The 15,314-nt window shown below is 36.5% G+C and overlaps 1 protein-coding gene across 4 annotated transcripts; it reads right to left on the bottom strand.

The window, feature by feature from the left end:
• Positions 1–8,632: 8,632 nt before the first annotated feature.
• Positions 8,633–13,164, bottom strand: LOC148862797 (putative BOI-related E3 ubiquitin-protein ligase 3). 4 transcript variants are annotated; one of them, XM_088977710.1, is made up of 8 exons: positions 12,953–13,133; positions 12,805–12,863; positions 11,926–11,986; positions 11,726–11,835; positions 11,579–11,598; positions 11,376–11,476; positions 10,188–10,549; positions 8,633–9,331 (listed from the first exon to the last, which is right to left on the bottom strand). In XM_088977710.1, the coding sequence occupies exons 6-8, from the start codon at positions 11,392–11,394 to the stop codon at positions 8,789–8,791; spliced, it is 924 nt and encodes a 307-aa protein (XP_088833836.1). In that variant the 5' UTR covers positions 11,395–11,476; positions 11,579–11,598; positions 11,726–11,835; positions 11,926–11,986; positions 12,805–12,863; positions 12,953–13,133; the 3' UTR covers positions 8,633–8,788. The 4 variants fall into 4 exon arrangements, with proteins under 4 accessions (XP_088833836.1, XP_088833835.1, XP_088833833.1 ...); XM_088977709.1 differs by having other exon boundaries at positions 11,376–11,598; positions 12,953–13,127; XM_088977707.1 differs by lacking the exons at positions 11,376–11,476; positions 11,579–11,598 and having other exon boundaries at positions 12,953–13,164.
• Positions 13,165–15,314: the final 2,150 nt, after the last annotated feature.

The following is a 15,314-nucleotide window of genomic DNA, read 5'->3' as shown; positions in this document are numbered from 1 at the left end:
ATCCCTTCCTCCTCAGACCTCCGGTCTCCTCTCTTACCTCTCTCTATTTTTCTCTCTCTTACCTTGGGCCATGTAGGTGTAATAGCTTGGAGGAGCAAATCTGGATTGAGATATATTGATGACTGACATAGAGACTGAATCAAATTTGCAGCAGCAACTTCTATTCCATTTGTTGGATTTTAATCTCATAAGAGATTAAATCCAATGGGTTTGATTGGTCAATTATATGAGAAATTGCACCTGCACACTTGGTTGAAAAATCTGTTTTTCTCTTACAAAAAAAAGCTCGGTTTTGAACTTGTCCCACATTGGATAATTACAAGGTTTGTTTTTAGTATTTCAATAGGAGCTGATTTACACTCCTTAGAATATAGGGATTCAATACCGTGCAACACGCGCGCAATGAGGCGCACTTCGCGCGCACCCGCATTGCTCGTGATGGGCGGCTCTGGTTTTGGTGCGTTGATGACCGTTGATCACTGTTAAAAAGTTGTTAACAGTTGGTGATTGTTAACTTTGAATTGTGCCTCTTGATCACACCCGATTGAATCGTGACCATTGATCTCATCAACGGTAAACATTGTGACTATTCAAGGTGCCTTCTCTAAACCAGCATGTACATTTTCCTCATACCTCTTCACAAATTATTTAAGGAGCAATAATCAGACTCCAAAACACACAATTTTCGAAATTCACTATCTCTCTCTCTCAGTCCGGTCTGCTACAGTCTCACTGAAGGTTTCTTTGGAGACTCTTCAACTTTGCTGGTTGTAGATTCTCGCCCAAGGCTCTATTGTATCATGAGAACGAATTTGCCTGTAACCCAACAGCAAACTCAGTAAAACTAAGTGGGGGCAAATAACGTTCTAAAGACTGTGCCTTCAGACGCGCCTCAGAGCTTTTCCTCCAAAATTACAGTGATCCTATCTTCCCCAACACTATCAATACCAGATATTTCAGCAACAAGAAAGAAAGTAAATCAATGAGAGATCCCGAGAAAGCGAAAGCCAAGAAGACCGTCTTCAATAGCTGTAGATTCTAATTCACATCTTCACAAAGCACAGAGAAGGAGATGGATCCTGACGCTCTGCTCCCCAGAGAACTTGAAGAAGGAAAGCATGACTGACTGAAATGTGCGTGCAGAAGGCTGAAAAAATAAAAGACAGAAATATCAAAAAAGAAAGGAGAGTCAGGAACCCTTCGTATGAGATAAGATGGGGGTCTGTAGAGACCAAGTGCGTGCGAGGGTCATCATCGGAGTCGGATGACAACGCTCGCTTTGAAAACTCTGAAGAATCGCCTCTGTAGTTTCATCGTCAGGCTTCAACTTCACCTACGAGACCAAGCGCACCAGTACCCTCACTAGCTTTGATCTCACCTTCTTCTTCCAATGCTTCTGTTCGGAAGAAGATGGTTAGTTTTTTATTCTTTTTTTTTTTTTTGGTTTTCTTTTCTTGTTTCAGCGTCTATGTCTATTGAAAATGTGAACTTATGTTGGAGAAACCAATTGGAGTTAAGCACTGGCCTCCAAAGATTACTAAGACCTCATCTTCTTCAATCCAGGAGATTGAGATCGAGGTTGCAAAGGTTTTGTATGGATTGAAAAGGCAATTACATTGCCCGCCAAACCAAGAAATTACAGCAAACACATCACAGAAGGTAAATTCAAAGGAGACCAATGGATAGAGTAATGAGGAAAAGTCGAGAGTTTCTTCTATGATCTCAGTACCAGTTTCGGCTGCGGCACCTAAGTCGTCAACGTTGCCTCAGAATTCTAGCACTTCTCGACTCCGTTACCAGCTATTGGTGAGTATTTTGAGTTGGTTGTCTTGGAAGTTGGATTCTTTTCCCAACTCTTTCTTTTGATCCTTTGGAAATCTCCTTTTGGGGCTGACAATGTCAGTCTTGGTTTGATAAGCATTTGCAACAGAAAGAGGAAAAGGCAGCGACCGATAAAGTTTGAAGAGAATCCAATCGGAGTCAAATAAGCCTGAGAGCAATACCAACATGGAGCAGTGATTTGGATCAAACCTCCCATCCCATGTTTTTCCTCCTATACCATCGCCACTGCAACTCTTAGCAACGGTGATTTGGATCGAACCTCCATCATAGACAACATACATCTAAAATTTAAACAATACAAGACGATCGTTTCTAATTTGGGTTTCAGATCAGAAACAAGTAGTTTTTTCTCTTAGATCTGCATTGTCGTCAATCTCTTTGGTGGTTCCATCCGGTTGAGTTTAAGGGTAAAATGATTAATTTATATTTTTCCGCCCATGTTTACTGACCTTAGTAATGTTTAGACAATTGTCAGAAACAGTAGAGGTAACCTTAGTAAGGGTACACTTAGTCAATTAGCAAAACCATAAGGGTAGTTTAGAAAATTTACCCTTAAATTAATCTAAGTCTGTAGTCAAGGTTTAAGACTTTGAGTTGAGCTTTAGTTAATCCTCAACCAATCAACCTGACACAACCCCCCAAGTTGCACCCCTAAGAGCAATGTGACATTTGTAATTAGACTAACAAATCGAGTATAACCCATGCATACATTTTTTTTGGGTTTTAACTATTTTTAGATAAAAATTATTAATATTGAACAAAAAAAAATCTCGTGCTAAATTTTGATAGTATATTAATGGTTTTTAAGGTTGCCTCACCCAGCTTGACCCACACCCCAAGCATAATAATAGTTGTCTAGCCTTGGAACAATGATAGACATGCTCATGTAATAAAAAATTCTATACATTAATATAATGTTTGTTTTATATATATATATATATATATATATGTGTGTGTGTGTGTGTGTGTGTGTAAAGTCCAATACTCAATTCGACTCCAAGTCCAATTTATCCTGGATTTGGATGTTAGAACTTGCATCTGATTAATAACCGGATCAAATGTTGATTTAGCTTGTTCTGTTCCAACTATTTTATATTATGTATAATTATATAAAGTTTATAATGGGTAAATTAAATATTTTACATTCATATACATTTAGTATACATGTACACTTTAAAAATAATTAGTTTTTTAAAAATAATGAAATGGTTGCGAATTAAATCCAAGTCCAATACAAAATCTAACATAATAATCAGATACAGGTGTGGATCTTGAGATTTCATAATCAAATGTGAATACAAATGCAATTGGATTTGATGTTAATCTAACGTGTTTACAACCCTACTGCTTGCATTATGTGTGGGCTTTGGTGCATATTTGAGTTAAATCTAGTAAAGAAGATACTAGTTGGTTGAGCTTGGAAACTTGTAGATTTGGTTAGGTTGGGCTAAGTAATAAATGATCATCCCCAAGTAAAAGGTATCTTATGGCATTTTTAATTGGTCCAATGTTAGTTCTATTATTTTAACTAAGGCTTACAATTTTTATATGGAATGCAAATGGTTTGATAATTTTTATTTATTATTATTTTAATTATCATACTATTATTAATTATTTGAAATAGAATCCAAATGTATTATTTAAGAGCAATTAATATTAATTATCTTAATAGTTGCTAGATAAAAACTTGATAAAACTCAATATTTTTATTAGCTTTAGTAAATCGTTTATTAATTTTAGTTATTTAGTTTCAAATTATCATTTTCTAACAATTAACCAATTAAATAGAATTTGAATATGAAACAAATAAATAGAATTTAGATGAGAGTAAAATTTTCTCTCTTTAGAATACAATGGGCTAATAATCAAAGAGGCCTATGGAAATATGCTAATATAAATTAAGTTAATGATGAAGGAGTGGGACCTATGCATTAGAATTCTCTCTCTCGTATTCTTAGGCGATTTAACTATTTCTGATACTTTTATTAACTATTTTTTAAACTATTATTTGTTTAGGGGCTGGGTTTGGCCCATGCTGGCCTTGAAATTTGTGGACTTGGTGTGCACCCAGGCACGGACCGGATTGAACTGATCATTCTAAACAACTTTCATCTACACCTATGGACAAATTTGGGGGGTTACCAACTTCCATATGTTCTTTTATTGGTAAATGTTGGTTCCAGGTAAAACAATTTTTCCCCATGTAAGTTACTCAACAACTTAACTATGAAATTCTTACTCTTTTCTCAAAAAGTTACTCTCCCACACACATGAGGGAAAACAATTTTTCTCAAAAAGTTACTCCCATTAAACACGCACTAAAAAGTAAAAACAAAAAAACGTTATAAGTATAAAAGTGAAAATAGAAAAAAAAAAACATTTTTTTGAATAGTACAAGTAATAAAAAAAAACAGAATCTTTCAATAGTACAAGTAATAAAAAAAAACAAACAGAATCTTTCAGTTTTACAAAAAAAAAAAAAAAAACAGGATTTTTCAGTTTAAGCTATGCATGCAAAACCTCGATACAGGTTCCCACTGCGATTTGAAAACCCCACCATAAGCCCCTGAGTAGCAATTTGATATTTGATTACAGGTTCCCACTGGGATTTCATTAATCATTGGTTGCCATATGAAAGGCTGGAATAGATGTTATAATACTTATGATGAAGTAAATAGAGGATTTCTCGAAGTTTATGCCCTGCCCAGATCAGCTACAATAAAAATCAATATTCTCCTTGATGCGGGTGAGTTCAAGAGGAGAGCTACAACCAAATTAAATATGAGCATATCATCAGTAATGCACTAGTGCAGAGAGGATGAAGAGGTAAAGGGAGAGAGGGAAGAATTAATGAAGTTACTTCTCTGGCCTAAGGGCCTGTTAGGTGTGTTTTTTCGTGTGGTCTTTTGGTTGTTTACAAGTCGAGAAGATCGTAAATTGGTTTATTCTTATTTGGCATATGGAAGATTTAGCCGTCAAAAGATGTAGCGCCAAAAATATGCGCAAAGACTATTTTGAGCTGATTTCGGGAAGTTTCAAATGAAACTTTTTGTATCTTTTACGTTTTAATCTCGTGCAGAAAGATCCGAAATGATACACGAAAAGACGTGTATCCGTCAAACGGTCTTTAAGTTGCCCAGATCTTATGTTAAAAGCTCAATACGTTTATTGACCGTCAGAGCTACAAGAAGATATTCTCAAAAAAATTTGTCAAACAGGCCCTAAATCTTTAACGCAAGAAACCATTTAAAGAAATTCAGAAATTATCTAACAGTTGATACACAACTGATCGAGGATCAACTTACATAAGTGTTGGGAGAAGCCTCTACACTTTAGGACCTACTCAAGAAAGACCATTTAATTCTATCATCATAAGCCTTTGACAAGTCTAATTTTAAAAGCAAAGCAACTGGACCTTCCTTTCATATGATTTTAGTTGTGAATAGCTTCAACTAGTAATGATAGAACTGTCTTGGATGAATCGTTCAAGCATAAAAGCATTTTGATATGGGGTGTGCAACCGGCGATCCAAAAGGGGCTTCACTCTATTTACTATAATTTTCACCACCATTTTGTATGGAATTTTGGTTAAACCAATGGGTCTTATATCCCAAGTATAAAAGCATTTACATTGAGAGGTAATGACTTAGGCTGAATTTGGTTTGAAGGAAGAAGTAGGGAAAGGTAAGAAACTTTTACAAAACTTGTATAGGTTTTCCCACCTTTCTCTACTGGTAGCATTGGGAAAAATATGCTACCAGTAGAGAGAGCACAAAGCTCCATCAAGTCTCTCCATAACAAGATCTTGATCTTAACGTCCATTGGACCATGTGTAATTAGGGCCTTGGAATCCAAGGTCAATTAAGGCACATGTAATTATCATCATATCATTAAAAAGCGCATCTACACATTCTGAGAGGGAAAGGGAAGACCACCGAATTTCTCATTCGCATGACTGATAGTTAGCGGTGGCAATTGGGCGGGTTGGGTTGGGTTTAGTTTGGGTTGAGCTTTAATCCAATCCATCTAATCCGTCAATCCATTAATGACCCAGTTATATAAAATTAAATGGGTTGGGTTCAACCTAAACTCGCTTTAATCCAATCCAACTCGCCCAAACCCATTAATCTTATATTTATGTACTTAAAAAACAAACTCTCTTTCTTGACAAATAAGTTGGTCATAGCTTGGTGGTAATAGAAGTTGCTATTTATACAAGTGGTGAAAGTTTAAATCACATTACATGTATGTTAATTTTACATAAGCGGCGAAGCCATTTGACTATGTTCGATTTCGGGTTTGACTGAACCACTTAGGTTCAAAACCGGCCAGACCAACTTGAATTATCTATTTGGATTGTCTCCAAACTAATCACATCAAGGGTGGTTGAACCGTTTAGATCTAGATCATTCTGGTCGGACCAGTTTAGTCAATGGTGGATTAATTGAACCGGCCCATATCAGGTTTGTGCACGGATTTGGGACTAAAACTACTGACCCGAAGTGGGTTAAGAGAAGTAAATTGGATTAGTTCGGATTCAGGTTGGGTCGTGTGAATATTGGTCAAATCGGACGGTCAAAACGAGCAAAGCAAGCGGGTGATGAACCATCCTGCTCGTACCCGTTTCGGATCTGGGTTGCCCTGGGTCGGTCGTGTTGGGTCAGGTCGGACCGGGCTAACCAATCCAAATGAATTGGGCCAAGGTGATTGGGTCTGTTCATATTTAGACCAAGTTGAGCTGGTTCGGACTCAGGTCAAGTTGATTGAATTTATGTCGAATTGGTGAAGTGTATTGATTCAATATCAAATTAAATTTAGTCAATAATTAATAGAAAGTTAATGCATTAATTATAAATTATTTCATTCAAATGAAGAAAATTAAGAAAAAAGGCTAAGAATTAATACTTATATCTATAGTGGTTAACCCAATGGATATCCACAATCCAACCCAACCCAACCCATTTAAAAGGCGGGTTAGGTGATCAACTCATTTCCAACCCACCAAGTAAATGGGCGGATTGGGTGGATTTGGCGGGTTGAGTGAAAAATTGCCAGCCCTATTGATATTATTCATGCCCCCCACCATAGGTATTGGATCGTTAGTGTTTGAGCAAATTTGAATAAGATGGTCCCAAATTGCCTGTCGGTGGTCTTTAACTAGGTGCCCGTAAACACATATATGATGCCAATTCAACTTGTGAGGGAATCTATTTATACAAATACGAATAATGTTGCTGCTACAAGTTTCCACTACCATAAAAATATTACTAAGCCAAAGAGACTCCTGTCAAAGAGTTTTATTGTCTAAAATTCACTTTTTGTTAAGGTTTCCCTTATTTCATCATTAATGATTATTAAAAAAAGCTATTCACATAAGTATTTGAGTATTTTATATGACCAAACTATCCCTGAATGGTTGTTAATCAAGTTTATTAAATATTTTTTATGACAAAAGTATAACTAACTTGAACCTGGGCCCACACCAGGTCTGCATTATTCAAGAGTAGGGGTGGATTTGAGCCGAGTGGAGCTGAATAGTAACGGGCTCAAGATTCGACTCTAGCTCGGCTCAAGACTATTCTACAAGGTACGAACTCAGTTGAAACCGAACCAAACTAAGCTTTTCACGAGCTGAGCTTGAACAGCTTATAAAAAGCTTGGCTTGTTACCACCCCTATTCAAGAGTAGTTTTGTCATGTAATACTCAACAAAGTTGATTGATCATTTAGGGGTAATTTGATGATGTAAAATATTTGAATGCTTACATAGACAGCTTCTTTTAATGATTACTAACATTGATCTAACAGAAAATAAAAGGAATTTTGGACAATAAAACTCACTGACTAGGGCTCTCTTGTGGTCTTAAAAAGTCATGGTGAATTTTAGAAGATATCCCTATTTTTTATCAAACATTCAAACCAAATACAACTATAATTGTCAGAATATTTACCAAAAAGAAAATTAGTGTCGGTAGAGATGCAAATGGATTAGGTTCAGCATGGCTCTCCCTATCTCATCCGAACCTAAACCGAAATTAATCCAATCGACCTGACCGAATACCGACCCTGACCTGAAACCCGATTGAGGCCCCCATTCTCCAAATTTATCATCTCAAAGCAGCTAACCCTAACCATTTAATCCGACCAAAACGGTAAATGGTTCGGACCTGCTACCCACAACGATGTGGGTAGCATCATGCAAACATGGGGAAGGGTTTATTTGGTCACATCAGGCATCCCCCGTCCCCGTATGGCAGAAAGATTCATCTGTAGTTTTATACTCTCCTTGAATGGACTTGGTAGTCGGATCTCGGAAGGGCATTCAACGAGCGAAATTTTTTTGTCCAATCCACAGAATATATGGATAAAAAACAGGGGAAACTGTAATAGAAGGTACAGAAGTTCCATTTCGTATTTTCATTAGAGAGGTGCACCTGTACCCCTTATCCCTTTTGCTAGAACTTAGAAGTTAGAACTCATAAATCATAATAATATTCATATTAAAAGGCCCAAGAGTTACGAGTTTGTTACTTGTTACTTGTTAGTGACATGGTCCCACGTACAGCGTATAAAGCATATTCTCTGCCACGCACAAGCAGCAATATCACTGCAATTGTTGCACTGATATTTTACTTTACATGTAACAAGCACTCCCACAGCAGCAAGCAATCAAGCTTGATTGATTGACTGTTCTTACTAGTCATTTCTTCCAATACTGCTCTAACGAAGATGAAAGACATCGGCTATCTTTAAGTATCTACCACTACCAGGTACCAGCAAGAAAAAGAATATTGGGACAAAGGAATAAATCACCAGAACTCATTCATTAAGGTTTACTATTCCTTTGAACGTTCCTCACATCTCCAGGATGCAATGCAACACTCAAATTTTTAAGCTTTGGGGAGTATGATTAACTTTGGGATTCCATATACTTTGGTTCCCGGGAATCAGGACATGTATACCTGAACACTCGCAGTCTTCATCGACTGGCAAACAGGGCATACATCAATAAACCCCTCGCAGTCCATACACAAGCACAGATGCCTACAAGGCAATAACAGTATGGAAACCTCCTTACTTCTGCACGCTTTGCAAGTCATCTGCTCCTTCAGTGCTTGGTGGCTAGTCCCAGACCCACCTGGAAAGCTCATGCGGTTGTTCTGATCAATGTAAGAGGATGCTGCATCATCTACTTCACTGTCTCCACAGCCTTCTTTTCCTTGGTCAGCACCCTGTGCAATGGCCAGTTTGAGATTGTTCTTCAAGACGTTGACCACTGATTCGTTGTACTTGGCTCGGTAGTGCCATGACTGGGCTTCCACTGCTACCTGCTTTATTCTCTCAATCAGTTCCCTGTTCTTCCTATTCATGTTCTCTATCTCAAGCTCTTTCTCTCGTAGCTTCCTCCCAACTCCTTTCTCTATGGCATGTAGGAAAGAGGCCATGTGTCTTTGCTTCATCTCCCTCACTACCTTTGCAATGTGTTCTTCCTGTTTAATAAAAAGAAATCCATCAATCAATCACCAAGAATTTACTATTTTATTTTTCTGTACACTATGTAGTGGTGCAAAGTTTGGGGAAGGAAAAAATATATATAAAAAAAAATAGTGGTACATTGTATAGACAGCCTATAAATGAAAATTTGTAACATGCAGCATATGCTTCTCCATCTCTAACTTTTGAACCATCGCACCTATTGCACACATAGCATTCACCAACATCCACATAAATACAGGCAGATCCACACGAGGTTCAAAGTATCTATTCAACCGATACACACAAACAGGCATATTAGCTGTTTCGATGCTCAATAACTTCTTTTTTAGTTTTTTTTTTCCAAAATTGCTTCAGGGGTTGTTTCAGCATTGTCTACCCCCTGAAACATCTCAAAATCCAAAAGCCCCTTATTTGGGGTTTCAGAGACCAGCCGATACAATACGATACACCCAATGCTTTGAACCTTTGATCCACAGATCACATAGGCCAAATCAACCTAACCGTATGAGCATATTTGCCAGTCAACAGACTTCTTCCTGGCCTTCTGCCATTATGTTCATTGATCAACAAAAGGATGCACATTAAATTAGATAATTGCAACTTACAATTTTCTTTTGACCTAGGTGAAATGCATATATTGGCTTATTTTTTCTTTCCAATGTGTTTCTTCAGGGGATTCAAATATGATACGGAAAAACCTACACCCAATCAACTTGTATCATAAAAGAGGTGACCAATCAGGTGGTATTCATCAAAATTCATGGGGGTGCTTTCATTGGTCAAAGCTCTTTTGGTACGGTGTCTTTCCAGTATCATAGATTTTCCCTTCTTAAGGAGTATTTTTAGTACCTGAACTCTGATATAATGGTCAAACTCTTCCTTCTGCCGATCAATCTCAGTCCTTAGGCTGTCCCCAAGGGACAGAATGACAGGAAGGGCTGCTGCCATGCTTCCACTTGCAGAAGTAACAGAGGAGTTGCGTTCATCATCATCATATGACAGCCTCAGTCCAGTTGAAACAAGATTCAGGTTAGGAACACTTGGTGATCGGTCAACCTCATCTTGACAAAAATTAGTATTCAAGGAGATTTGGAGCCTTTGCTGCTTCAGAATATCTTCTGTTTCCCTGCTCCTTTTTGTTGGCCGGTTCATGGCAGAGACATGCTCATTTCCCACATAATTCACTGGATCAACACTGCAACCAGCTGGTACTGTACATGAATGACAGATTGACAGTTGCTTAAAAGATCAGCCCAACCATAAAGCAATTAAACACAAGCAGAGTAGTGCAACCACAAAGCGTAAAAAGAAGAATAAATGTATAATAATAGTAACTTAAACTAATAAACACATACATAAATGTGGTAAAATCAAACTCCAAAAATAAAAAGATAACATTCCATAAAAAGCACAGTGAAAGAAATATAAAAAACCAACGATATCTCTCTGTTTTTCACTTCATCCCTTGGCATACTTGTATTTACAATGATACTAGCTATGAGATTTTTTTTTGCAAATAGGTATTAAAGAAACATTCTCAAGATTAGCTTGGAGATTATCCTGTGATTACCCTGAAATTTTCATCTTTTTTATCTTACATGTAGGGGACAGAACGCTGGCTTAGAAAACTAGTAAGTGAACATCATCCTAAACTATACCATAAAATATCAACTAAAATGTTAAAAAGAGGGAAAAAAACAGAATGAATTATCAGGCATCTTTGAAGTGGAGATCTCCTAAACTTCATTTCAAGATACAAATAAATTAAATAGAAACAGAAAAGATAAAAGAATTAAAGAATAACACAAATGCCAAGGAATAGATAAGCATTCAGATACAGCATATGTATCACCATTTAATGATATGAAATAGAAGGTACAGAAATTAATATGTGAAATCAAAAGCAACTTAACCCTGGAAAGTAACTAATAAAACCAATGACTGACATACAGACAATATAGATCTAACTTCAGCAAAACCAAAAGAATCTAGAAGATGTCAGTAAACTAGACAAGTGATCAATGGTGAAGAGGGTACGTGATAAATTTGAAGGCATAACCAAAATAAATTTGAACTCAATCCCAGTATTTAAATGTACGACACCACCAGGGCAGATAGATTCCTTCTACCCTGCATCACTAAAATGTATAGAAAATGGGTAATGGTTCAATAAGGACAATCAACACGCACAGTGGGACTAACAAAGAAAACTAAAGAAAAAAGGAACTCCAAAAGGATACAATGATTTGAATGAGAGGCCCTACCAAGAAAATTGCATACTGTATATTGTCAGAAAATTCAAATGAAACAAATACTATTTGCTTGTGCAACAGGATACAGTTAGAAAATGTAAAATGATAGAGCAAATTGTTCTCAAAGTAACTCACAATTTCCAAATAACTGCAGCTGAGTTGAGGCATTAGAATCATACTGAAACCGGTTTTCCTCAAGGAAAACAGGAAAGACTGGATTACCATTATCGGCTCCAAACATCTCCCTAATGAAAAAAAGGATGATCATCAAAATACCATAGATGAAAAAAAGGATGATCATCAAACACCTGAACCTTGACAGGCAGGGAAAATACCTTGAACTTTAATGTTTCAAATGAGAAATGTGTGGGGATAGATGATGGAATTCAGATCTACCTGCAGCAGAAGTAACTTAAATTAGCAGCATAGAACATCAATAACAATTACTTCGAGCTTTAAACCTAGCATCAAGGCAAAGTTACGGAAACTGATCATATGTTGCATCAAGGCAAAGTTGTAGGTTTTGCTAAGACTAAGGATCCATTTAGAAATCCCAATCAACAAGAAATAAAAAAAAAATAAAAATAAAAAAAAGTTGCTACAAAATTCTCCATCTCATCTAGTGAAGGCAATAAGATTCCTGTCCTAATGCGCTAGAAGAAATAGAGAAAAACACCAATTAGAAACAGATAAAACACATCTACCATCTCCGATTCACGACCAAAGAATCAGGTTGATGCAACAGAAATGTTCTCTTCCAACAGCATAAAATAACCCTAAAGATCCTCAAATAGTATGGAGACATGAAGACAGCATCGACAAATTCAGAACATGAATTAACCATCATAAGAAAACCAACGAAAAAAAAAACTTCTATAACAATCTTATAATGCAAGTTATGGTCTCCCTTATAGTTCCATAACTACAACCTTAGAGAAAAAAATCATAATATGAAAATAAAAATATGTCTTTGCCCTGATGTTTATAAATGAAAAAAGAGATCAAGACCCAAGAGGAAAATTTTATAAATCATCTGAATAGTATAACAGTGTGATTCAACACATGAGAATCAAGTAAAAACGATAGCACCGGACCCTCAACCCAAAGATCATTTTAAAAGGACTCGAAAAATATAAAAGAAAAGAGGGGGGAAAATCTCATCATAACAACAAAATTGAAACAGAACATCGAAACTGGTCAATCCAAACCAGGACCTCCAAGAGTTAGGTTTTCCAGCGGGAATCAGTCGTGTCTGATGTCTCCTTCCATTGATCTGAATAGCAAAATCGATAGGAAAAAAAAGCAGTTAAAAACTTATGGCCGTGTGCAAGAAATTAAGATCGGAAAGCAAAGTGATCGAACCTCGGAATCGAGTTTGGTTTCCACAAAGAATATGGAATCGGTTACAGAAACGGCTTTCAGTTCTGAGGATCCAAATCTTAGGAGACGGCAGTAGTAGAGGGAACGAATAAGTTTTGGAATCCTTCATCTCTAACCCCTTCCCCCCACCACCCACCACCCTCTTCGTTTTCCCACCAGTAATTTTGTTTTTTTTTTTTCGGTTATTAAATATCGTATTTGTATTGACGTAATTACCCTTGTTTTCACATTATAGGACAGAAATGCTACTCCAGTTAACCATATTATTTGTTCATTACTTCTATTACCCTCGTTTATATTTACGAAAATACCTCTCCTAATATTGTACGTCATTACGATCTTGCGATTGACACCAAGCCTTGGCCCCACTTAGAGATGCAGAATCGAGAAACTTTTCATGGGCCGGGCTCGAGCTTGACTTTCGCCAAATTTTGACAAGGTGTAAGTGAGGCTCGAAGCCCAGCCCGTAAACAGGTCTCAAAAAAGTAAACCAACCAATGGAGAGAGGAATGGTAGGGAGAGAAATTAGATGGATATGGATCTGACCGCACTGGTTCACTGGTTCAACCATAGTCTAAATCTAATGGCACTGAATATAGGTCTCTAGAAATTAGATGGATAAAAATAATTCAATCACATTGACATTTTGGTAAAATAGACGCTTTGGGTGGGGGGATAAGGGGGCATTATACAACGTAAATTGTTTTTGTTGTTGTTGGGTTGAAAAATAAATGAAAACCGTCTGATTTAAAAATAGATTGTTTTTCAAAATAAAAGCATGAAAACATCATTTTGAATCTCTGGTTTCAAACACATGTTTTCATTTGCTTATTTAATATCTTATTTTTACAAATGGTATGATCTGTACAGTATTATATATTTTATTGATGCGTGGCGATTTCAAAAACAAAAACATTCAGATTGCAAAACACCCCGTAAATGGATGAATCTGATTATCTACCATTTTACACACTGCTTATTAAGCAAAGCATGCAAAGCAACCTTCCTACTTCTATGGGTCTTTCTTTGGTGAATCCTACTGCTATGGGGGGTTTGTCGTGATCGTGATCCTAAATCAATTATTCTTTGTTCCCAACACTGTCAATGAAAAAGTTCAATTTGAAATTTAATAAAATTAATAATAGAAATAGGATTCAATGAATTGGGATCACTTACGTCTCTTCTCACTACTCTAATTCAACTCTCTACTAAGCATGCTCATTTAGTATATAATAACCAATGGTTTTTTTTTATCTCCGGCTTAACTATTGAAACAATGCTTAGGAAACATAAACATGGGAATTATTATTGAATTTTATATAAGGATTGAAATGCTATATATAACTGAGCTTAGTTTAATATTATATTAAGTAGTTACCTATGTATATATTTAGGGTTTGTAATGGTGGAAGTGCATACTTATTATTATAAAAATAAAAAATAAAAAAAAATAATATCATCTAGCAAAATTTATAAGATGTGCAAGTTGTGATTTGTGATACACATGATCTCCTATTCCACGTTTCCAACTTCACCACCCACCCAGCTATATATAGACTATAGTGCTTGCCTGACTTAAAATCTAATGATATCCACCAAAAATGCGGTAGTTCAGTTCTTTCATTTAAATGGCAATTTCTGCTTTCAAGAAAGATTTCGTTCTTTCACTGAAGAAGGGAATTGATGTTAATGGTTTCAACTTCTAAGCTCAAAATGCTCATTCACATGCTTCAAAAGGCCATAGGGATGTTAATGGGCTGGGTTAACCTACCTTATGAATAGAAGCCATTTGACAGAAGTTAGTAGCTGAAGTGTCTGAAAAGTTTTTTTTTTTCTTTTTTTCTTTTCAATGAATAAGTTTTCAACGAGGTTGTGGGATGGCTGAAGCTGATGTTGGTGGGTTGTTATACCTGTGAATGGTCTTATTATTTAATTAATTTATTCATTAAAATAAAAGTAAATAAACTATGAGGGACTGTTTGGTTTGCGGGAATAGAAGTTTAGAATCAAAACTGGAATCCAATCGTTTTGATTTGATGAGATTGGAATCTGATTCTCATTTCTAGTGGAATGACATTATTTGAAGGAATGATCATTCCCTAATCCTCCCCCCCTTGGAAACCAATTGGAAACCAAACGAGCCCTCAGTTCAACAACTTCGATTGTTATCAAGCAGCCATTTAGCCCTTCGGGTTAGATTCAATTGGGTTATGCGTCAAGTTCAGGTTGAGTGTCCCCCCTCCCACCCTCAATCATGGTGAAGTATCAAACCCTATATATATGCGATTTTCTTTGTTTTTTTTTTTGGCAAGAAAATAACCATGGTTTTCAAAACCAAACCGAA

The sequence above is a fragment of the Nelumbo lutea genome, chromosome 3 (assembly GCF_056320005.1).
Source record: "Nelumbo lutea isolate HS-2025 chromosome 3, American lotus-T2T, whole genome shotgun sequence".
Classification (NCBI taxonomy): Eukaryota; Viridiplantae; Streptophyta; class Magnoliopsida; order Proteales; family Nelumbonaceae; genus Nelumbo; species Nelumbo lutea.
This window is presented reverse-complemented; position numbering and strand designations above follow the sequence as displayed.